We start from the raw sequence: 25047 nt of genomic DNA, 5'->3' as shown, positions 1-25047 counted from the left end.
TTTTTTTTATTATCATTTCTGCTGTTTTCAAGTTCAGTTCAGCGGCCATGAATACACAAAGATCCCCGGCGTCTGTTGACGGCCTGCAGTCAACCATCCTGTGCCTCTTTGACATTTCAGCCATGTGACATAACTCAATAACCTGAGCGTGACCTCCTCCAACTGGCACAGGCGGCAGCAGCTCACACAGCAACCAGACGTCATAAAAAAAAGGTACGTATGAAAAAAAGGATATTTCCCTGAATGTTCGCAAGTCTACATCTAAATGACCCACCCCAAATACATGACATCTTTATTGTCCATTAATATAATTATAATGGAGTCAAGGCAAACAAAAAAGATTTAAAAAAAAAAAAAAACTGACACAAAAAGCTGACCACCAAAAAATCTGGGCAGTAAATTAAAAAAAAAAAAGTGCATTGCTTCAAGTATGTAAACAAAACAATTTTGTTAAAGGGAAACTTTTTCTGATCATGTGGCGTCTGAAGTTTGGCACACACGTGTAAATTCACACACCCATTCATTCAGTAGACAGCAATGTGCACACACTCCTTCAGAGGATTGCAATGGTCAGGGAGGGAGGGCGTTCCTCCTTTATCCAATTTTTTTTTTTTTTTTTTTTCCCACGGGGAAGTCTGCCGCTCCTGGTTTGCAGTCACTGTTGAGGAAGGAGGCTCTATGACCTGCAAAGACACACCCCTCCATCAGCGAGGTCACATGGAGGTGTTGCAGTGGCTGCTGGGAAAACGGGATGGTGCGAGGAGATGGTGGAGGCGAGTGAAGTCAAGATGGATGGAGCACGTTGGAGATGAATGCAGCACGACAGAAGGAAAAATACAAAAATAAATCAAAATAAATAAGCGACATGATGAAACGCTTACACACACATGCAGACAAACACACACGCAGACACAGACGGAGGCTGGTGATTGGTGCTAAATGATGCACTAATTTGAAGTCAGTGATCCTGATTTTTTTTTTCCCCAAATGAGGATCAGAGCTTCATGGGATAAAATTAAAAAATAAAAATCTATGATTTTTTTTGGGAAGAGAAAAGGGGCAAAAAAGGTTCATTAGTAACTATGATTTATATGTTTACTGTTAGTATAACCTACCACATCGCAGGGACTTTACATTCTGACACATGTAATTAGGAGACATAAATATATGAGTATGTGTCCATGACAACAAACGGGCTCATTTTCAACAATAAAAACTGCAGCTGAAATTTTTTTATATTGAGCAATTATTTATAGTTTCTGTGTGTGATTCAACAGCTTTCCACCAAAATATCAAGAGCAGGAAAATTACGAGGAACCAGGGAACTCTGAAGAAGAAAACTCCTCATGGCTAGATTTAAATATGTAAAATAGAGATACATAGAAAACCTGCAGGATTGTGGCCCTCGAGGACCAGAGCTGGGCACCCCTGCTGTATAATATCTGGACTTTGCTTAATAAAGCTCTTTTTGGCGACTGTATTTTCAAGCTGCATGTGGATAACTGATTTGTTTCAAGTTGGCTCTCGAAGTGCTACAAAGCCAAGGCAGCCGAGGCTGCCTGACTGTAAAACTAGAATAACTGTATTCTACATCAACATTAAAGACAAAGCAGACAAATTGTGAACTGTTCCTATAAGGATTGAAGGCGCTCGGCAGATGATACAGTAATAAGTCTAACATATTTAGACTGTTCATGGATGGGGGTGTCCTCATGTGGCTTCACATTAAGATTATCATGTGAAAATGAGACAGACTACGAGCAATGCTAACAACAATCACAGAGGACACACAAACTGTTATTTGAGAGACAGCTGGACGACACACTGAATGAGACAACAGCATTACAACAGTGGAGACACTGAGGCAGCAACCAACATTTAAGTTTTAGCTGGGTTTTTTGGTGATGTTCTTGTCTGAATCTTGTGGTTTGGGTCAAAGCTTGTGCTGATACTCACTCTGATCCTGATGAGTCACCATCCACTGTACCCGCCTTGATGCTCAGGGCGACGCCGTTCAGCTGCTCAGGCAGGCTGGGTTTAGCTGGGCCAGCCCGATTATCGCTGGAAGAGGATCCCTGTGGAGATGCTGACCCCGGAGTGCTTTCACACAGTTCACTGTGGAGGCGATGTGGACCGTTCCTCTCCACGATAGGAGAAAGCTGCTTCTTCTTAAGAATGCCTGGAAAGGACAAAATCAAGATTTCTCTGTGCAAACCCCAATGCAAGGCCTCATTTACTTTGGTTGAACATATTTGTTCTTAGCATTCACTAATAATTAAACCCTGCTTACTGTTCAGTTGCTGACTTTGAGCTGAGCTTTACCTTTATGAGGGTGGATGCTGAGAATCGGCAGGTTAGAGAGCAGCATGGAGTCCTGCGACCTGTCGTCTGATAACGTCCGTAAACTACGGCCGAGGATTGGCTCTGAAACATCCATCTTCATTCTGTCTCCGCCTGCAAGCTCGCCATCACCCACTACTGCTGCGTAGTCTTCAGGCCAGTACATCTTACTCAAACTGGTGTCTGTAAAATACAAAGTGGAATAAATATGCTTGTCTTTGCTGTAAATATTCTTCTTTTTCAGAACAGAAACTGAATCAAGGCGTCTAAGTGGGATCTTCTTCCTCTCAGTTGTCCTTTTTCGCTGATGTTTGCAATTTCTCCCAGATTCAACTTGTTCTTGATCAGCTCTATCCGCTCAAGTCCAGTATACACGTTTTTCTTCAGCCATTTGAGCGATCATCTCTATCATCTTTCCTTCAATTGACTTCTCGTAAAACCTACCTGCTTCCATCTGCACCTCCCTCTGAAGCCAGAGGTTGATCCAGTGAGTCTGCCTTTCTATCAGCTATAATGATGGTGTTACACCACATCAGAAAAAACTGAAAAATAATTCTGTTTCAATGCTATATGACTAAAATATCGACATATGCTGGCACATACAGAGAAGAAAAGCTCTGTGGGAGTTCTGTGATTCCAAGCGGTCATGAAAACTGTAGCTTTGCATATAGTTTAAATTTGAGAGAAGCGTGAAATAAAACCCATTTATTGCAGAAAAGGCAAAGCGGAGTCTCAAAGTCCCTTGATGACCAGCATTCACGCTGCGGCTGAGCCCACGTACTTCACATACATGACTGTAGTGCAGTGAAACAAGGGATGATCGTCTTTACCGTGAGGCTGGGGTCTCTTGGCACCATTGGACGCAAGGTTTTCCCAGCATTCGTCTGGGGGGAGAGGACCCTCCTCGTCTTCGCTGTCAGAGGAGTGTGTGGAAGCGTAGGAGCCGCTCTGGTCGTCCTCCAGAGACAGGTCACTGTCGGAGTCACTGTCATGTTCTATGGATCGGATAGAAGGAGGAAAAGGTGAGTCCAGCGACATCATTTAGTCATGTGATGTGAAGCATATCTAATACAAAACAGCCCTACCATCCAAGTGCTTCTTCTTTTCATGGAAGAGCGACGTGTGGTCATTTAGAGCGATGTGCGCCTGGCTGTTACTTAACCCATCGTCCCTGAATGGGAGGGATGAATTATTTTATATGTTTCTCCTGTTGCTCAGTCTGAACTCACATCACATTCATCTTATTCTATAAACCAGGGATTATCAATCCTGGTCCTTGAGGACCGGTGTCCTGCAGGTTTTCCAGGTGTCCCAGCTGAAACACACACGATTCAAATCTATGTGGATTCATCAGTCAGGTGTGTTCCAGTAGGAACACTTGGAAAACCTGCAGGACACCGGTCCTTGAGGACCAGGGTTGGGGATCCCTGCTATAAATGACTTCCTTACCGGAGGACAAATGGCACATAGCTCTGCTGGCTCTTGCCGCTCTGCATGGTGCCATTCAGAGACACACTGGAGTCGCCAAAAGGGAGGTGGTACAACTTGCCGTCCATGTAGTTTGTGTTGGATTTATAGCTCTGGAGGCACAAAGGAGAGTATGAGCAGTGTTAGGCTGCTGCAAACAGCAGCAGGTTAGCGTCTCTGTCTCTCTGACATCCATCCTGACTGTGACCCTTACATAAAGAATTAAATGAAATGTAAAACATTTAACGAATGTGCATAAGGAATAACATCAATCAGAGGTTTTAGTGGCAATCAAAACACAGTGGAGCTCTACATGAACTGAAAGTATGTCCTCACAGAAGCCTTGGATTTGATCATGTGATCTGGGCGTTTGCGGCTGCAGCAGTACTTCATCGCATCCCTTGCCTCCTTGTTGAAGACGATGCGGAAGAAAAACACAAAAGGACCCTGAGAGACAAAAATGAGGAAGGTCAATAGATCAATCAGCCTTGCAAGGTGTACCGGTGTGAAGTAGATGGCTCACCTGTACGCAGTTGAAGCCTGCGAACAGATAGTGGAAGATGATCATGTCGCTGTTGACTGAGAGGAGAGCCAGAAAACATGTGGCTGAAACCAAGAAGAGGACGCCGCCAGCAGTTTTCAGGCCTGAGCTGAAGGAAGGGAATCATGTAAAGGTAAGAAACAAAAGCTTTATAAACATCCAGAGATATAAATATGGATTGTACTAGATTTAATCTATTTCATCCCAGAAGAGCGCATGCAGCATGCAAAGCTAAAATCATTACAAACATTTACTGAAAATAACATTTAGACCAAACCTGTTATTCTTTTGTTATAATAAATTTTCTCAGTGAAGATGAAGATAGAATGTATTTTTTCTAAATAATTATATGTATTTATTTAATATTAATCACGTTTCTTATAAAGGACATCAATGCTGTGATGTTTCAGGAGAGGATGCAACACACAAATGTAGCTGTCCTCGTAAATTCACCTCTTTTTGTTGTTGTCAAGCAGGGACACAACATTGAGCTATTTTTAGAGCATAAAAGGCAATTCCTTCAGTTATTATTTACAGACAGAAATCCCATCTATCCGCCATTTCTTTATGGATTGAATTGTCTACTCTGAACACATGTTTAGAAGAGAAAACCTTTTACATGACAGTGAATTAATGTTCGTGCCAACAATGCTAATCAGGCAGGCAGCGTGTAAACATTGTTGACTGCAGGGGGGGTGTGACACTCACACACGAGGCTCCTTCTTCTCAATGCTGTGATGTCTCAGAGAGCAGGAGGCTCTGGATGACAGGATGTACAGGAAGATGTTCATCTGTGGATGCAACGTCAGACTACATCACTACTTACAACATGGTGGGAGTTTGTGACAGAATAAAACACTAAATAATGTATTAAAACAGTGAAACAGCAATCCTAAGATCATGTTTTGTATCAAGTATTTTTTTTAACTGTCACAGAAACATATATGAAAGCTTAAAGGTGGAGTATGTAAGATTTTCAATATTTTCAAAATAAACTAACTAAAAAAAATAACTACAATCATAATTAGATAGTTTCTTTTAACATGTAGGTTCCAGTCTGTCCATATTTGATGCGTTATTAAATTACAAGTTCAATTAATGACAAAGACCCTTCTTAAATGTTTGCCTACCAGTAAAAAAAAAAAAGTGATTTTTGTCAATTGTCATTAATTAAACTTGTAATTTGATAACGCATCAAATATGGAGAGACTGGAACCTACATGTTAAAAAACTATCTAATTATGATTGTAGTTATTTTATTAGTTAATTTATTTTGAAAATATTGAAAATCTTACATACTCCATCTTTAAAAACCAAAATAACTGAGCAGTTGTACATGGCTGTTACTCACCGATACCACCATGGCGATTGGTCCGGCAAAGCTCCAGATCAGGGTGTCGTACATCGACAGCCAGCAGAAGTCGGGGTTCCCGTAGCCTTCTGGGTCCAGTCCCACTGCTAAACCTGAGCACAAAGACACAAAAACCAGACAGTGTAACCAGACTTGCTCTCCATTTTGTCAGCTTTAATCTTGATTTACTGTTAACGTCTGCTCCACCCACCCTTCATCCAGATGAAGCACCAGCATCATGTAGAAAACAGCTGCTTCAGATGTTGAACTATTATTTAAACGTTTTCTTTTCCACATTTCCCACACTTTCATATGTTTCTTTATGTCAGAGCAGGAAAGTCTGTTTACAGTATTATTTGCTAAATTGTGACAACTGGAGATGTTTTTGTTGCAGTGACAATAAAAATTTTACATGAGAAAAATTATCATTGCTGTAATAAAAACTGCATTTAACTGACTTTTTAAAAACAAACCAAAAGGATGAGAGCTTGTTTGAGTACAGGTATGATGGCAGACACACATTTTAGTTTTTAGTGATATAATAGGGGTCCAACCTGTGATGAAGGCAGGAACTCCCCAGCCAATCAGGTAGTAGAATCTCATGGGTCCGTAGTTAATGTCTCGGACTTCGCAGATCATGCGGTACACATGCAGTCCCTCCAGGAAAAGCCAGGAGAAAGAGCAAAGGTAGAAGAAGTGCAGCAAGATGGCGATGACTGTGCAGAGAAACTGTCGGAGAGAGGAAAGGTCACAACGTTTAGCGCCATTAAGTCCTCTGGAGAAACAACAGCAAAGCACACTGAGGGGTTACCGGGTTGTCGGCCTGGTTGATGCCCAAGATGAAGATGAGCTCGGAGAAGAAGAGTGCCATGGCTCCGTTGTTGATTATACTTGTTTTGTTGCACTGCATTGCTCTCAGGCACAGAAGGAAGATTGTGGTGAGGAAGAGGAAGCCCAGCGTCACACCAGCTGTGCTCCATGTCAGGATTTTGATGGGCAGGATCTCTCCATTCTGATACAAACATCATATTCAGCTGATCAGTCACATGACAGAGTGGTTACATCTGCACTTGTAGTGAAGTCCTGCAGCGGCTCACCTCCCTCCGGGAGATATCCATCAGCACAGCAAAGCTGGTCATGTGATAACACTGACAGCTGATGTGGGTGCTGTTTCTGAAAACCACCTCGCAGCCTTTCGCCGACCAGCCACCACTTCCAGCTCTGAGGTAAGACAGTGATTACCAAACAATGTTTGATTGATTGATATTTCTTTATTTCGGACAAAAAACTAATAATAATAATAATAATAATAATAACAACACAATTTAATCAACAGGTTAGACAACTGTAACAATTTTTTTCTTTTTTTTTTGTCTGAAAAGGAGCAGAATGAAGCAATGCTTATTTATTCATGACCCCTTTTGCAATCATATTTTCTTCCCTGCAGTTCCTAAATGTGAGGTCAGCTCAACTTCATATAACTCCTAGTGTGTGTGTTTGTGTGTGTGGCCTTGGACTCACAGTATGGTGTGATTCCAGAAGACACAGATGGGTTTGGAGCGCTCCTCGGTGGTGATCAAGCGGAACTGCACATTGATCGGTTTGTCCAGTGTGTGCTGCAGCAGCTCGTCATTGTCGTGCACCGTGATGCTGACCACCGGCGTGTTGATGACCGGACGCTTCGGTACTCTGCGTGAAAACAAAACAAAAGAGGCATCAGAAATGACAGTTAATGTTTTTTTTCATTACTGAAGGAGAAAGAAGCTTTTAACTTTCGACCAAACCGAAGCGCACCTCAGTGTACAAAATCTGGATTCACCATGAGCGTTGACTGATTTCACATTGTGTGTCACATGAAAATGCTTAATTTGAATGAGTCTTCTCACCGCAGACTTCTCTTGTCTGGATCGTAGCTCTCTGGTAACAGCAAGGCGAGGCTGTGGAAGATGATCACGCTGGCGATGGCGTCCTGCTGCTCTTCATCCGGGTGCCGTTTCTTCCTGGTGGCCGAGCGGTTTTTCAGCGAGGTCTCAGGGAAGACATCCATGTGTCTGTGGCCCTTGTTGTCCACCGGTGGTTGGAAGACTGAATCAGGGAGGGTGACGGCTGTCTCCTGGTCTGCAGGACGCGGGCCCCTCAGGGACTGGTACCGTGGGAGTTTGGCTCCAGCAAAATTCATCTTTTTCAGACGGTCCACAGAGATGACTGCAGAAAACAAACACACAGGTCAGAGAGTCAGCCGGGAAGCTCCTTTGCAGCTGAGACTAAAAATACTCCAGATTTTTTAAAAAATTATTGTTGAAACTTTTTTATTATTACATTTTTATAAAATAAGATCATTAAGAAAAAATAAAATTTCTGCTTCAGGAAGAGTTTTTTATAGTTAAAACTGACATACAAGTACTATAAGTGCAAGATTTTGTTAGGATTTTCTAGTATTAATTAGTTCTGTGATTAATATTACAGTAACTCCCTGTTAAAAGGGAGTTCTTTCCTTCCCACTGTCGCCTCGTGCATGCTCAGGATGGGAGATTGGATTGAAGTCACGATTCGATGCAATCAGTTGGTTTCTACTATAGACTTTGAATGAATTGGCTTGAAATGATGCGTATGTAAAGTGCCCTGTGACGACATTGATGTTAAGTGGCACTATACAAATAAAGCTGAATTGAATTGAATTAAATTATTGGCAGCTGCTGACCTGTGCGATATAATCCATGTCTGATTTAGAAAACTTGATTGTGATCAAACTCTCACCTATGTTTGGGGTGACAATGGTGAAGGGACTCAGGTACGTCTTCCTCATGTTCTGTGCCAGCGCGTTCGCGTATTCTTCGAAGTGGCGCAGGAGCGCCGCCGTGCCACCCTCCGAGCGTTGGATGAGCTCCCAGTGTGGCTGTGTGTCTGCAGACAGGATGGCGCTGCCCACGCGGACCAGATTCTGTCAGGGAGCAGTGAGAGTTCACGGTGACAGGATGTCACAGAAGCAAGAGAAACTAAGTGTGATGTATTCCCTGCAGATACTACATGAAAGGCTGTGACGTCCAACCAGGCAGAAATTCTGTTTACTGCAAGCAGCACAATGATGCCCTGTTCCTGCTTTGTTTCATGCTCTAGTTTACAGAATGTGTGTCTGTGTGTGTGTGTGTGTGTGTGTGTGTGTGTGTGTGTGTGTGTGTGTGTGTGTGTGTGTGAGCTGTCATGTGGTTATTCACCTCAGTGAAGTGGACGTCCTGTGTAGCTGTGAGGTTGAAGCCCTGCTGGCTGCCCTCGTGCAGCAGCAGACTCTGTGTGAGCCGGTACGCCACTTTCACGTCACTGCCGTAGAACTGCTCAGTGTGCAAGGTGGCATTGGCCAACAAGGCGGCTGTCTGCTGCACATTTCCAGAGTGCAGGAGCGATACGTTGCGGTGAAAGCTTTCAGACTGGAGAAGGAAAATTCAAACACAACAATTTAAGAACTTATTGACGTTTGTTTCTTTGGGAATATTTGTAAGCAGCAGAAATCATTTTATTTCTCCACACCGTAAGGAATTAATATAAGTTTATTCTCAAACTGACAGAGAGAAGTTACACACCAGGGCTTTCAGCTTGATGAAAGTAGAAGAGGTACAGTTGAAGAGATTGGGAGGCAGCCAGCCCTTGTGCTCGTCACAGTGTCGGATGGCCGTGCCTAGAAAGGAGAAGACAGTGTGTACATTAGAGGTGAGAAGCAGCATGCAGCCAAGAGCCGGCTTGAGGCAAGTTTCATATACTGAGGTTATTTTATGGTAATTTGATATGCTGCCAAAAAACCATCATACCAAGAGTCCCTTTGGGACAGGAAACAGCAGCAGGGAGACCAAACTTAGTCCTGGGCCACCATATTCCAGCCTCAATGGCCTGAGGGCAGCTGTCATAGATTACTGAAAGAGAAGGCCAGCAATGATGAGGAGAAGAAAATTGAAGATTCTCTAATATTCTTTATATTTAAAAAAAAGTATATGTATGTATATATATATATATATATATATATATATATATATATATACATATATATATATATATATATATATATATATATATATATATATATATATATATATATATATATATATATACACACAAATATATATGTATATGTATATATATACATATATATATATATATATGTATATGTATATATACATATACATATATATATATATATGTATATGTATATATACATATACATATATATATATATATATATATATATATATATATATATATATATATATATATATATATACATATATATATATATATATATATATATATATATATATATATATATATATATATATATATATATATATATATATATATATATATATATATATGTGTGTGTGTGTGTGTATATATTAAAAAAACCAGGAATATAATATGAGGCCATTTTAGTGACTGTAAGTTATGCATTCTGACCTTCGCAGCCGTTAAGCGACACCTCAGCAAACGGGTTGTCACAGCGATCGCACTGCCTTCCGATGACGCCGGGTTTACACTGACACTGGCCCGTTTCTCTGTCACAAGCTCTGGAAAAAGAGCCGACTGGGTAGCAGTCACACAGCAGACACGTGTCGCTGCCATCAAGACGATAGTGGTTGTCCTGGAAACAAGACGTGACAGACAGGTTTACAGGGTCAGCCTTCCTCATTTTTACACATCTGCCAAATTCTCCACCTGACAAACATCTCATGCTCCAACTGTGTGTTAATAAAAAAAAAAGCCTAGATTTTTTTCTTTAAGCAAGAGCTGCGCTTGGGTGCCAGATTACGTGTAGGATGAAGCACCAGAACAATTTCTATGTATGTTATATTGTTCTTCTGCATATCAATGCAACACAAAGCATATTCATGGTATTCTGACTTAAAGTGATTAAAATCAGAAATATGAAAGCCAAATAAAATCTATGAAAATAATTAATTTAACTTATTTTTCTGTTAATATGAACTGTTGCAGGTAATGTAAAATTGAGCAAAATCAATGGGAATTTAGCAAATGACTCATAAGTTTATTTGGAAGATGGTTAATCATAATATCTAATCTGTTAGATGAAATATGTTTTCCTTATGACACTAAATTTCTTTGATTCTATCTTGGGGTTTTGGTTCATATATTCTGTTAAATTATGTTCAGGAATAAGTCAAATTAGATATTTTCTCAGGGCTGAAGTTAAGATTAACTAAGTAAGTAAATGTTTATTTATAGAGCCACTCCTAAGATAAAAATCACAAAGTGCTTCACAATGAAACACAAAACAAAACAACAGAGACCATGAAGGCAAATAAAACTAAGTAAAAGCAAGTTTGAAAAGATGCCACAGATCTCAGGCTGAGAGGAAGGGAGCTCCAGGGGAAAGGAGCAACTGCTGCAAAGGCTCTGTCTCCATTAGTTTTCAGTCGTGTTTGCTTCACAACCAGTAGACCCTGATCATGTGATCCCAGGGACCTGCTGGGAACGCAGGACTGAAGAAGGTCTCTGACATAGTCAGGTGCTTGGTTATGTAGGGCTCTAAAACTTGAATTTTTAGTGCCAGAGCAGTTGGATTGGCATTGAAGTGAAGTGAAATAATAAAGATAAAGCAAAAATAATAACAAAATGATAACAATAATAATAAATCATAATAAAAAAATAATAAAGATAAAGTTCAGAAGTGAAGAGTGACTTTGGAGGATTTGGTTAATCAGCCTTGCAGCATCGTTCTGGACAACCTGGAGACGATCAGCAGGTTTTTTGCATGAGCATGTCAAAGTGGAACGACAATAATCAAGTCTAGGTGAGATGAAGGTATTGGACAATAATATCCATCTCACTTGTTGAAACAACTGTACTCAGCTTAGCAACGATGTTCAGACGATAAAAACATGGAAGGAACAAACGATTTAACATGAGCATCTAAAGACAGCGCGGGTCAAGAATTACCCAAAGGTTCCTGAGCGAGGGCTTAATGAATGAGGCAAGTGGACCAAATCTGTCAGGTTAGAGTCTACACTGTTATTATCAAACCACATTTTTGCAAAGCTGTCTTTTTGGGTTGCTGTGGCAACCATATAAGTGCCAGAAGCAATGTAGAAATGCTGGTGCGACAATGTTAAAATGTCAAGATGCTCTCTTTAACACCAGCTGTGTGTGCTGTGCTGTGAAGCAGAAGAAACTACATTTTTAACATCTGAAAAATCAGATTTCATATTTATATTTTTGGTATTTACATTCTATTTCATCATATATATATATATATATATATATATATATATATATATATATATATATATACACATATATATATATTTGGGAAAGAATAATTTAAAGTGTGCAGAAACTTTATTTAATTTCCAAAAATTGGATTTCATGTGTCCTGGCTTTCTAGAACCAGTCTCACCTTGCAGCGGCACTCTCCACTTGTCTTGTTGCAGTCAGAGTCAAAGCCTTTGTCTGTTGGGCAGTTACAGGGGCCACAGGTTTTGTGACCCCACCAACCTCTTGGACATGGCAAGTCAGTCCTGTAGAAAGACCCAGAATCAGTTTAGTTTGTCTGCACGGAGAGGAAACACGCATTACGGCACATGTACTGTTTGACAAGAATGTGGATAACTGTACTTTTTCTCGCAGTATTTTCCGAAGTAGTTTCTGCGGCAGTCGCAGGTATATCCGCGAGAGGAGCTCGGCTTCCTGGTGCATGTCGACTCGTGCTCACACGGGTTCAGTGAGCACACATCAGTGCAGTTGGCGCCATAGTAACCTGAAGGGTAACAAAGCAATGAAAAAAAGCTCTCAAATTAGCCTGACACGATGATTCTGCAAGTGCTGGGATTGGAACATTTTATTAGTATGTGAATATTTTTGCAGACTAACCGCTGAGGCAGGTGCAGGAGTAGCTGTCCCAGTCGTCGCTGCAGTAACTGTTGGCAGGACAAGGGCTGGAGCTGCAGGGATCTGGCATGCTACAACCCTGCTCCAAATTCACTTTCCTCGCCTGAGACAGACTCAGAGCCCCACCGACACGCAGACCCTGCAGGGATACGATTGCACATAAAGCATCCTGATGTGAACTAAGTGCACAAAAGATGCTTGGAAAAAGCAGACAAACGCGTAAAAGGTTATATTTTACTGCGTTTACCCTGTTTTTCTTGACAAACATAAACATAAAAATCTTTATAACGACCAGATATTTGTTTACATATCTCTGGCATGCAAGAGGTTTATAAATGGAACAAACCTGAATGCAGCCGCGGAAGCCGTGCTGAACTTTCCCATCAGGCCTTGCTAAACCACCAATGCAAACCATCTTCAGCTTGGAGTCCCGCAGCTTTCCATCCACCTCCATAGTGGCCTAAAGAGAAACATGAGAGTGAATTTAAAGTGGAACACCTAAAAAAAAAAATCCATTTGAGGTCATTTGCAGTCACAAGAATTCAAAATCTCACCAGGTAAAGGCCGTGGTCTAAAGACAACACCGCCTTGTAGTGGCTCGCCGCTCCTCCCAGACTGCTGATATCCAGTTGCAGGTGATGCCAGTCTCCATCGTTCACTAGCACTTCCTCTACACGGGAGAGAGTGGAGTCCTCCCCCCTGTGAAGCCCCATCAACACGCTTCCCCCTCGCAGCTGGATGGAGGAGATGGAGGAGACAGCAGGAGGGAGATGGACAGAGGTGGATAAAAAAAAATAAAGTTCAGATTCATACAGTTTACAGAAACAGACGGTTCTTTTGGTTCCAGTTTAAAAGTTCAAACCTTGAACTCTGCAAGTTGTGCAGAGAACTGGCTGTTTAAGAGCAATGCAACATCAAACAAGTTTCACTTTAGATAAGCTCAGCGTTGCAGAACACAGATGATGCAATTTTCTCTTTTACAGAGAGAAAATTTAAAACTTTTTTTTTAATTCTGTGTGCATTTAACCCAACGACAGTCTTACCTGTAGCGTGAGATTATGCTTCAGGCCGGAGGAGATGTGAAGCAGCGTCGCTGTGGATTGACGGGTGCGGAACATGAGCTCTATGTGCCAGAGGACTGAGGCTGCCACTGCCTCCAGGTTGTTCCACTGCAACAGGCTGTTACCCTGGAAACGCAGCGGGTTGGCCATGACTACGGAAAATGGACAGAATTAAAAGGATTATTAAAAAACACATAAAATACTTTGAATGAAAAAGTAAAAGTAGGAAGAAGCAATGAAGAAAAATGAGGACAGAGAGTTTCTCAGGAGCTGACATGAGATGATGAGTCAGTTCTGGCAACCAGCAAGTCCACCATGTTCTCACATCTCATCCAAGTTGTCAAAGCTAAAACTCTCACTTTCTGAAGGCACAGAAAGACACCTCCATATGAAGAAAATGATTGAAGCACTGGTACTTTGAGGGTGATTGCGATAAAGAAACACTATGAATGGGGTTATTTTCCACCGCTTTCCCTGCATTTTTGTGGCGTCCATCTCTTAACAAAATGTCTTCAGAATATCTAAAATCAGGAAAAACATTTCTATTTGTCTGCACTTTGCATTCTGAAAGAAAAGCTTTCTGTCTATCTCTCATGTTAAGAAAGCAACACAAAGGACACTCCTCCAGCATGATGTGCAGCAGTTTCCTCCTCATTAAGCTGTCTCTGTGTGGAGATCAAAATCAATGACTAGTGATGACAAATCAACTCGATGCCCCGCAGATCTGGGCTGCAGACAGATGCAAATGAGGAACAGCAATTAACTGTAGTTTCTCTTTCTAATTTCCACAAAAAGACTCAATTGAAAAATCAGTTGTTACACTCTTAACCCTTCGTAAACATCTATAAATTGTTCTTTGTGAGAAGGTTAACACACAACTCCTGTATATTTTATGATAAGTCAGACACAGGTTGAGAGGTATTACAGTATAGTGACAGTAACAAGCGATTTTTATTATTGATGACTTTGTTTTTTAAATGGCAGTAAAAAAAAAAGGAAAGTAAAAGAAGAAAATCTAACACTCTTTTATACTTCACACCCACAGCATGTCTGTTTTGTCTCCCCCTACTGGACATAAAAGTAATTACACAAACACAGTTTATGCATATTGTGTCCTCCTAAAAGACTCTTTCCTTCTGTTTATTTTTACGTCCAACTTTTTTAACTGAATGTTTTAATACTGTGGTTAATTGTGGGTGCGAGATGTAAAACACAAAAAAATCATACGAGTAAAAACAAAAAAAAAGAAAAAAAAGTGTTTCTAATTTAAAAGTTGAGTAGACTAAACATTGTTAAAACAGTTTCCTCAGTGGTTTCATTTCAACGCTCTTCTTTTGCTTCATATTTAGATTCTTAGAAATTTTTCTGTGTTTTTTACCCCAGTATTTGGACTTCTTCTTGCCCCGTCACACTCGTGTATTTTCTGTAACCGACCTGACATCATTTGAACACAAGACTCAGGAAGTTGTTACTTGACTTGATCTACAGTAAAAATAGCCGTCGATAAATCATTTTCTGTATACTTCACACTGAAAAGAGAGCTGCTCCTTTTTTGCTACAGTCTCTTCCATGTCTCATTTCTCTTCCTTTGTCACATCTCAAGTTTCTTAACATCATAAATCAGGTGTAACAGCAGCTGCAGCGGTTCAGGTGGAACAAAAGCAGACGTAGGAGGAGAACAGAACACATACAAGAGCTGCGTCTTCAAAAGTTTGAAAGCATTTAGTCCTAGACTAACTCAACATCCTATAAACAAGCGAGACACAACTTCAGCACAGATTTGACATATACTAGTCACAGAACTGCACACATCCCCCAGTCTGATAGTTTCCAGCTCCTTACTCAATGACATGTTGAGTCTCCAGTTAAAGAGGGTCATGTCTATGTACACAACATTATGCTGCACATTTTAGCTCACCTCTTTCACAGTTCTGTCCTCCAAATCCAAGCGGGCAGTCGCAGCTGAAGGATCCCCACAGGTTCACACAGGTGCCTCCGTTCAGACATGGATTATTGTTGCAGAAATGTCTCTTGGCTGAGCATCCTGGGAGGGTAGGAAAGTAAAAAGACTCACCTGTTTGATCTATCCAGCCTCATTATTTCAGCACAAAAGCAAAGAGTTAGAAGGTAATCAACTATTCATAGCAGGTAGAGCAATCATTTCCCACTGACTCTTCCTTCCAGCTGTGCTCATTTAAAGTCAGTGTTGTTTCCTCTGCTGCCTTTTTCTCACTTGGCTGCTCTAACGGTAAACACTGCTTCGCCGCAAAGAGATGAAGCGAAGCACAATACAGAAATAACCGATCTGCAAAACGCAGCGTACCAGGCAGGGTGCCGTTGTTCGCGATGAAGCTGGCCATGTCTATGTGCTGGTTGTCTATGCGCAGGTTCTTCATACATCCTACAAACTGATGGTTGCGAACAGGAAAATCTTCGGGGAGTTTGGGGACTCCTCCGAGAAGCAAGGGGCCGGTCAAGTCCAGAGATCTGACAACACAGAGGAATCCGTTTACTAGCCCAGAGTCATGCTCTGCCCCAATCAAAGTACATTATCAACACAGACAGAGAAGAAACATGCATGAAAAATGCATCACGGTCTTTTCAGTGTTATATTTCTCCCATGAGACAAATGGATAAACATGGCATTAAGGAATAAAACTTTCCTGGAGATGAAAAACTTTTTAAAACAAGTTTATTTCTTTTATTAATGAGGTAGCTGCAAAAAAAAAAACTCTAAGATAATTTCAGTAGTCAACATTAAAGTGAAGATTGAAATAAAACAAAGGAATTTTGGAAACTTTTGTTGCTATAATTAGACATGAATCTTAATTCTGTTGATATGGACTTACTTTTTGGATCCTGACTGGCTTCCCTGAGCAGAGCAGGTGTATTTTCCAATCATGTGACCAAACCTCAGCGCCACAGAGGTGTCGCAGTTATCCACCGTCACTACGACGACTTTCTGATCCGAGGGGCCTTGTGGCAGACCGGCCTGGTTTAAGATCGGCTGGCGAAGAGACAGAGTCATGAATATCTAGATAAATAATAGAGCATGTTTCTTGCGTTTCAGCCAGAAGAGTGATAAATCGAGGAGAACTCGAATGTTTCCAGCGTCTTGTGAAGTTCAGCACAGTACAAAATTGAGATGATCAATAAAAAAAAAAAAAAAAAGATGTATAAGCATAAAGATCATAAAAAACAGAGAGAAGACAAAAACAGCAATGCCATGCTGCTGTTTTTAGGAGTCGGAGGTATTTTTGGCCTCCTATAAATAAGACCCAGAAATGAGCGACTTAAAGATTCTCGTTATTCTGCTGTTTAAAAACAGATTAATAAAACTTTCTGTAGATCTCAGCTTGTCCCAAATTGTGTTCAGATTGAACATTCAAACTTTCAGAGTGCAAAACAGCAGCTAAATAAATGATCCTTCGCATTAAACTCAGTTCAAATCACACACATACACACACACAGCAGAGGGTGTGCTCTCTGTAGGACTCCACCCCTGTCGACAAAGCATCTTCTTCATTGTCTGAGAAATCAATAGTGGGGAGTCACTAAAGGAGGAGGGAGCTGTGGGGGAGAGAATGATGATCCTGTCAATAAAAGGTTGTGACCTTTCTACACGCAGGCCAGCTTCTCAGGGGTCACACAGGACTCATATTAACCCAGAGTGTGGGTTCAAGCTGGTGTCACGAGCTGGGCACTCGCACATACAGCTGACCGACTCAGGCCGAGCCAGGCCACTGAGCTGCTCAGACGGGACTTAGACAGAATTAACTCCTCTTATACGCAGAGATAACAATAAGTGACATTACAGCGTTTTAAGGCCAAGATATTTAGCATCCTATGAAGTTAAATTAAAATAGATCCCTTTCAATCCAACTGAACGAGACAGAGGAATTATAAATTTCCTGATTGCTCTGCGGTTGTGATTCCCATTGTTTTTGCTGACTGATCTCTTAATTTAAGCGACACCCAGCTTAAGATAAACCGTTGAGATACCGTTGGCTGATGCAACGTATTTAGCAGCTCTGTCAAAGCAGGTTTATTAAAACTAAACACTCGCTATCAGCGACGGATGTAATTTTAGCTTGAGGCACCGCTGCAATTGAACTTCTATCACATGATTTTCACATTGAGCAGATTAGATTAATGCTCCATGAGCCTCCAGTAATGCATGTCTGTAACTGAGAGGCTCCAGTTGGTTAAATTCCTGCAGTCTTGTGATCGTAATGTGCCCAGTGTTAGTGATACGGACGCGACAGGGCCAATAATAGAAACCTAAACCTCGCGGCAGAATAATGTCATCTCACCTTAAACACTTCAAAACAAGAAGCAGGGAAACATGTTTTGGTTTCACGTTGAGCTGTAGAAAACACTAAAAATGGCATCTTGGCCTTTCAACGGGGGGGAAGCATCACATGAACATGTGACATACAGAAGTAAAAGAGATGCAGTAGAGAAGTACTTCAGTGCTCGTCCTCTACACACATGTTCCAGCGTTTAGCTAACTGCTGGGTATTTAGCAGATAATGATTTTAAATTGGGCAAAAACAATGCATTGATCTAATTAAATGCTAAATTAGATTTGCTGGAAGAAATTCAATGTAATATTTATGAATATGTTTTCACTGGTTAAAAAATTATGTCAGGAAAATGAGCCGTTGTGCTTCTCATTACTGTCAAAAGAGCTTTTTATATCCAGGAGCTGGTGCGTGAATTTAATTTCTGCTGGGTTTCAAAGAAGTGATCTTTCATAATCTGTCTCTGATTGGCTGACGCTCATCCTGAACATCACCAAGCTATTCCTCAACCAATCATTGAAGTTTCCTGCCCACCCTGCATACATTTTTATTCTCAAACTTCTAGGATAACGACAGCCTGCAATGATATAACTTCTTCTGGTGCTGCAGTTATTTTTCCTGTGCACTGCATATAAGAGGTAAAAGCAGGAGCTGCAAGTCAGCTGGCAGTGGTCTGCAATTTTGTCACTGAATGTCACTTAATTCAACAAACTTCTTCTTTCACAGTGAGGTTTCCCAGAGAAATGCCCTGAGCAAACGAAGGAAGTCATTTCAATATGTTTTGTTTTTTGAGTGTGTGTATGTGTGTGTCTTTGTGTGTGTGTGTGTGTGTGTCTGTGAGAGAGAAAACATATAGGAATACGTAAAATCACCACCAACACATAAATTCTGACAAAAACACAATTTCAAAGCACATTTGATAAAAAAAGAGCCTTTATGCAATGTAGTTGATCAACATGTTACCTCAGCCACCTTTCTAACCCGTTATATTTAAGATGTGTCGGATTACCCACATTTTTAAAAATGATTTTAGCTGTTTTGGAAAATGATAAAGATCACACAATACTACAGACAACAATAACAACAAATAACACCTCACTGAGAGTTTAAACGTTATATTACTTCTGTAAAATAATGTGGGTCACATCCCGTTTTCCTCAGAACCAACACGTTTTAAACAAAACATGTCCTGAAACCATCAAAACTGCTGTGGAAATAAGAAAGAACATTCACTGAAGAGGCAAAGGGAAACTGGCATCATTTAATGGATGGTAGTGACTCAGTAAGAACTAATTAGGCAGACATGCAAATGTTTCTGGGAAATGTAGTATAGTCAGAGCCAAAAGGACTCAGATATGCAGGGATAATAATAATAATAATAATAATAATAATAATAATAATAATAATAATAATAATAATAACAATAATAATAATAATAATAACAATAATAATAATAATGATAATGATGATGGTAATAATAATAATAATAATTATAATATTAATAATAATGATAATGATTATGATATTATTATTATTATTATTAATATTAATAATAATAATAATAATAATAATAATAATAATAATAATAATAATAATAATAATAATAATAATAATAATAATAATAAAGTTGTAGGGACTGCGCAACATATAAGAATAAGATACGATAACATAAGTTTAAGGTTTCACACACTTATTTGACTTTTACTTTTCATAAATGTCGGACAATCTTTGCTGCTTTTGTATTTGCACATTTATTTATTTATCTTTTTTTTGTCCAGCATTTAAGCAAGCAGACTGATGTTCTGGATGCTGTGTTCTGCTGAGCAAATTTATTTTGCCAAGGGGAACTTTTATAGATGTAATGATCCCCTTGTATTTCTTGATTCTTATTTTATTTTTCTATTTGTTTTGGATAATTGTTTGCATTACAGAGTTTATGCTGCTGGACCGGACCAGAAAGGATAGAAAAGGGACAGAAAGAGAACAGAAAAGAAAACAGAAAACAAGAGAAAGTCACATTTACTAAAGTCAATAATCTCAGCAGCTCTTCCACAGCAGAGGCGGCCACCTCCGGTCCTCGGGATCCGAAATCCTGCAAGTGTTTGGAGCGTTCAGAGTTTCCCTGCTGCAACACACCTGACACACACATCAGACTGAATTAGCAGACTGGTGCAGAGCTTGACATCAAACTGCACCAGTCTGCTATTGATTTGATTTGAGTCAGGTCTGTTGCAGCAGGGAAACTCTTGACATGTGTGGGACGATGGATCTTGATGATCCAAGTTGGCCACCTCTGTTCTACTTATAAGTAGAAAAGTATCAAGTAGAGCACAGTGGTAAACAACTCACACAGAATACGTAGTATGATGGATAAACCAGTTAAACCAAACATAAAATGGAGTAGAGTTGGATCTAAAGGAAAAATCTGGCTTCATAAAGAAGTACGGATGAAGCAGTATAAATGCTGAGAACTGTCAGTGAGGAAACTCAGAGTAGATGTCTGGTCCTGAAGGTAAACAGCCCACTCACTGGGAGCTTCCCAACTATTCTGCTGGCCAATGCGCAGCCAGCTTTTTCCAGATAGACAGACTGATTTACTTTAAAAAGGTGCATGGTAAAATATGTGGATCCAGCCATTGTATGTGCTTCTGGAGAATATAGTTAATATATTTATAGGAGCTTAATTGATGGAAGAGAACAGCGCAGGTCGTGTTACAAAGCACCTTTCCCACAGGAAGCCACAATGTGCTGTGAAACTCTTCATCACTCAGTGCTGAAACGTTACTAAAGCAGATTCAGAGGCTTTTGCTTTGCGGCTTATACTCTTCAAGGCCAATTTGTTACAAATTTGTTGATGATGAAACAAGCAAACATGTTGTGTGAACTGCCAAAGGTGAAATCATCTGACATGCTCTTTTCCACGGTTTTTCTCTTCGCTGTGAAAGCTCTGAAGCAGGCAGTGATCCAGCTTGGACGCGCCTTTCACTGACCTCTGCTGTCATCAGTCACGGCTATTGACTCTCCAATAATGACTGTCTGTCAGGACGTCTCTCCGCCGCACAAAACATCGTCCCATCAGAGCCCATTGGAAAGCACATATTTGCTCTTCAGCACATTAAACACTGCTCTCACTCGCTGCTACAGGGGATTATGGGAATATGAGTTCCCTGTCACGCGGGGTGACAGGAGTGTCGGCGCAGGAGGAGCATGGCAGCCAGCAGTATAAATATGGGATCTAAGATTGACTAGAAAAACCATAGCAACAAGAGGGGTCGGCCCTGAAGCGCGGCGTCCCTGCTCAAAGCTGGAGTCAATACTTCTCTCGGCTTTTCTTTACCCTTCTTTCGCTCCTCTCCTGCTTGGCTTTTCTGTCCTCACTGAAGAAGAGAGAGAGGCAGCGAGAGGGGCACCTTCCCTGGGGCCGCATCATTCACTGCCCATGGTCCCAAAGGAAGCAGAGACAAACACAAAGGCAGCGGTCATTGCCATTCTCCACAGTCCCCCACCATCCTGAAAGCCACATTTCAATCTAAAATCCCGCCCCCCCCTTCCCCGACTCACCCTGCCCCACCCCCTGCGGACAGGGACGGGTCAGAGTGGGCCACCATGGGACACCTCCAGAGGGAGGAGCCATGTTTCTACCTCAGCAGCTCGCAGGATGTGGAACACGAGAGGATTAGTTCAGCTAGAGATGGAGGAAACTCCGGACATTTCTGGGACGTCTTGAGTTGAAAACATGCTGCATCTCTACAACATTTAACACACATCAGAGAGCTTTAACTGTGCCGTATCTTAATTAATACTTATTTACACAGGTTAGGAAGGGTAAATCACAAAAACACCAAAATGCAAAGCCGTTAGCGGGAAACTCACACAGCATCCTCCGAAGGAAGCTGAAGGGAAATCTCATAACATGATCAAACGTTTGGATACATTTAATGGAAAATATATCATTAAATTATGTTTTTAACCATGAATAACTTACTGACTTGAATACTTTAAAACCTCAACTGATGTGCCACCAAGACAGCTGGAAACAGGTTTCATAAAGAGGAGCATCCGAACTCCGAGCAGTACCTGTTCTCATGAATATCTGAAACTATTTTTATCACGCTGGCAGCCTGATGTGGCACGCTTGCAGTAAAACTGGCAGGTTAAGGAAGCCACAAAAGCATCAGCAAACCATTAGACCGGGGGCTTTTTGTACCAACGTAATTAATGAGACTTTAATGTCTGCAGGCAAAGAGTCAACAAATTTTAATCCAACACTGAACAAGATTCTCCCCTTCATCACTTCTGCTGGCTCAAATCTGACATGGTCATGTCATCATACACACTGCATAGAAAATGTGCACTGCAGGAGGGTTGCCTGGCAACATCTTTATGATGCAAAGTGACTTCCTCAATAGACAAAAATGTGACATCCTGCGTGTGTGTGTGTGTGTGTGTGTGTGTGTGTGTGTGTGTGTGTGGGTCCTGGGTGGGAAAGTAGCAAGAGGGCACAACAACAGCCCCAAACATTCCTGCACTGATTGAGCTGTTGAGATTATTCTTTTAGAGAAATGTACCAGTTAAACATATTTAGACCAATCAGAGCATGTCTGGAAAAACAATGTCTTCCCATTCTGACCCCCCTGCTTCTGTCTTGTCTGAGTCTCTTCCTCTGTCAGAGTCTATTTGGCACGTTGGCTGTCTTCCAGATCATCAGCCTGTCAGCAGTGATTTTTTTTAGTCTTATAGAGCTGCAGCACTAAAGAGTCAGAACAACTAAGTTCCCTGTCTGCACTCGGGTGTACACACACTAAAGTCACTTCTCTAAATATGCTTAAGACCACAGTGAATGATCGGCAGCTGCCAGTTATCTCTGCAAACAAAACCAGTTACAGTCCTTCATCTGCAGAGGATGAAAACTGCCACAACACGTCAACATAAGCTTGTTCTAACTCTTAATTATATCTGTATAATATTTTTACAAAAAAAAAAGTCAAACAAAATATTTATTTTTCACTGTTTCTGTTTATCTAATAAATTATTTGTACTTAAGTGGCAGTTTTATATCTTGGAAACACACTAAACCCAATTAAAACAGCGTATTATTGCATTATTATTAGACCTGAATGAATAAAGGTGTATGAACTATTGCATAATGATAAAAAAGAATTTGAGAAATTTCAAAGACAAGGCTCCTCTCCATCACACAGACATGTGAGGATAAAAAAAAGGACTTGTGAGTCATTCAACTTTTAGGTCAATATAGTAAACTGCATCTAGCGTCAGTCTTCAGCCAAAACCACAACTTAATCTGTTTATTCCATCCAAGCTGGTTATCATTTCTGGATGTCCTGATTTTAGACGTTTTTCTGGACTCGCATTGTCAGTTTTAGCCAAAGAAAAGCTTTCTTATCGTCATGACAACCGTACGGTGACACTGATTTTATTGGCCAACCTTTGAAAATGTGATTTTTCTCAGATGAGGAATTATTCATTCAACACATCATGAATAGAAATGTTTTAGCTTCCACTCACCTTGTTGTAGTAGTGAACCTCCACAACATGCCACTGGCCATCACTTACACCTCCCAGGATGAACGGGGAAACTGTGGTCTTGGTTTCTCCTGGGAAACCATTAATAAAATAAATCACAGAATGCAGAATTTAAAGGATGCATGTAGTAAAATTAAACCAAGAAGGGAAAATAAAGACAAATGAAAAAGAAAAATGATCAACCTGCAGAGAAAGTGAGCTGTATCTGCTCATTGATGATTTCCATGGCGATGAAGTCGTGCTTCTCGTTGAAGCGGCCATTGTAGAGCAACAAACCATTAGACTCTTTGGTGGCAAATCTGGAAAAAGATAAGTTTAAAGTAAATTTTTGTTCGCCGCCTTAGAAAAGATCCCAACATGTGGCTTCCCTCTCTGAGCATGAACACATTTAACTCGTGAAATAGATGTTAGGTCTGATTTATCTATATCTACAATTATTGTTGAAAATCACAGATGTTGCATTCTTGAGGCTAAAGAGGAGCCATCTGACTTGTTGTCAGCACACATTTGTGCACATGCTATAGGCAAGATGAAGATGCTTGAAGACACAAGTAATGCCAACATTAATCCTGACAAACATATATGTTGAAATGTTTAGGTCTCGAAGCAACATATGCTGCCATCCAGGTGTCTTGTCCCCAAAATATCTTAATTATCTTGACAAAACAAATCACATTCTACATCTGAAATAACAGAATGGGTTCATACACGGAGCACAGGTGCTAAACTGGCCTGCATGCAGTCTAAATCAGTCACTCATTAAAAATGGACCCAAAAAAAAATGTCTTTATATGTTAAGCAACTGAAATCCTATCAAGCATGAACAATTAGATCTTTTTAGTTTGGAACACTTCATGGTCTTTATAATGGTAAACATGAAATTTTTAGTGCGATCTCACTCACAGTCCTGCTGCTGGTAAAAAAAAAAACAAAAAAAAACTGTCGGCATTATTAATATGCAATGAAAAAAGTTTTTACTGCATTTCTCATGAACCTCCTCTCAAGACTGCTACTATTATTTTACAGAAATATGCGTTCAGTCTGCATGAATCAAGGCTCGCTTGGGATTTGTTGACAGTCATAAAAATAGAATAAAGCCAAGCTTTAATGATAACAAATAGCATGACAACCAAGAGAAAGTGTTAAATAAGCGTATGATAGCAGCCATGCGAGAAAAGAAAAAACAGTGGCCTGATTTGACCTATTTAACAACATCTGTACTTTTCCCTCACTTTTACCTTGCAGGAGCAAACCTATGACACACATGAGTTAATATCACAGAGATGAGCTGAAGATTGAACGGATTTGGGGTTGATGAAAAATCACCAAGGACATAATGAGGTTTATCAGCAGCACAAGCTTTGGGGGGTAAAAAAGGAATTTCCAGCACAGACAAGCAGGGGATATGTGTGCCATGAAAAGATGCAGAGCCACATTAAATGACACACTACTTACGAGAACAAAAACTAGGCCAAAGTCAAAGCGGCAGGGTGGGGGACGCAGTACTAGAAGCAAGGAAGGAGCGATCAGTGCGATAGTTCAGAGTAA

General features: G+C 40.6%; 1 protein-coding gene across 1 annotated transcript in view; it reads right to left on the bottom strand.

The window, feature by feature from the left end:
* Nucleotides 1–624: 624 nt before the first annotated feature.
* The window catches only part of celsr2 (cadherin, EGF LAG seven-pass G-type receptor 2), a gene marked incomplete at its 5' end in the record, with an annotated part of 63621 nt that continues 39198 nt past the window's right edge, over nt 625–25047 (bottom strand). Inside the window, 31 exons of the mRNA XM_079242110.1 lie at nt 625–735; nt 1957–2179; nt 2785–2848; nt 3118–3335; nt 3426–3511; nt 3790–3920; nt 4144–4254; nt 4331–4457; nt 5057–5139; nt 5700–5812; nt 6254–6428; nt 6511–6711; nt 6797–6920; nt 7221–7388; nt 7586–7904; nt 8457–8640; nt 8915–9124; nt 9278–9372; nt 9503–9604; nt 10143–10326; nt 12100–12220; nt 12318–12459; nt 12573–12729; nt 12937–13050; nt 13145–13324; nt 13634–13803; nt 15570–15695; nt 15975–16138; nt 16501–16658; nt 23482–23570; nt 23683–23798. Coding sequence (XP_079098236.1) covers nt 714–735; nt 1957–2179; nt 2785–2848; nt 3118–3335; nt 3426–3511; nt 3790–3920; nt 4144–4254; nt 4331–4457; nt 5057–5139; nt 5700–5812; nt 6254–6428; nt 6511–6711; nt 6797–6920; nt 7221–7388; nt 7586–7904; nt 8457–8640; nt 8915–9124; nt 9278–9372; nt 9503–9604; nt 10143–10326; nt 12100–12220; nt 12318–12459; nt 12573–12729; nt 12937–13050; nt 13145–13324; nt 13634–13803; nt 15570–15695; nt 15975–16138; nt 16501–16658; nt 23482–23570; nt 23683–23798 — 4477 coding nt within the window. The 3' untranslated portion in view covers nt 625–713. The remainder of the gene's footprint in view (nt 736–1956; nt 2180–2784; nt 2849–3117; nt 3336–3425; nt 3512–3789; nt 3921–4143; nt 4255–4330; nt 4458–5056; nt 5140–5699; nt 5813–6253; nt 6429–6510; nt 6712–6796; nt 6921–7220; nt 7389–7585; nt 7905–8456; nt 8641–8914; nt 9125–9277; nt 9373–9502; nt 9605–10142; nt 10327–12099; nt 12221–12317; nt 12460–12572; nt 12730–12936; nt 13051–13144; nt 13325–13633; nt 13804–15569; nt 15696–15974; nt 16139–16500; nt 16659–23481; nt 23571–23682; nt 23799–25047) is intronic.

This window comes from Telmatherina bonti (assembly GCF_933228915.1).
Source record: "Telmatherina bonti genome assembly, chromosome: 6".
NCBI classification, from domain to species: domain Eukaryota; kingdom Metazoa; phylum Chordata; class Actinopteri; order Atheriniformes; family Telmatherinidae; genus Telmatherina; species Telmatherina bonti.
The sequence above is the reverse complement of the archived record's forward strand: the minus strand, read 5'-3'. Positions and strand labels throughout refer to the sequence as shown.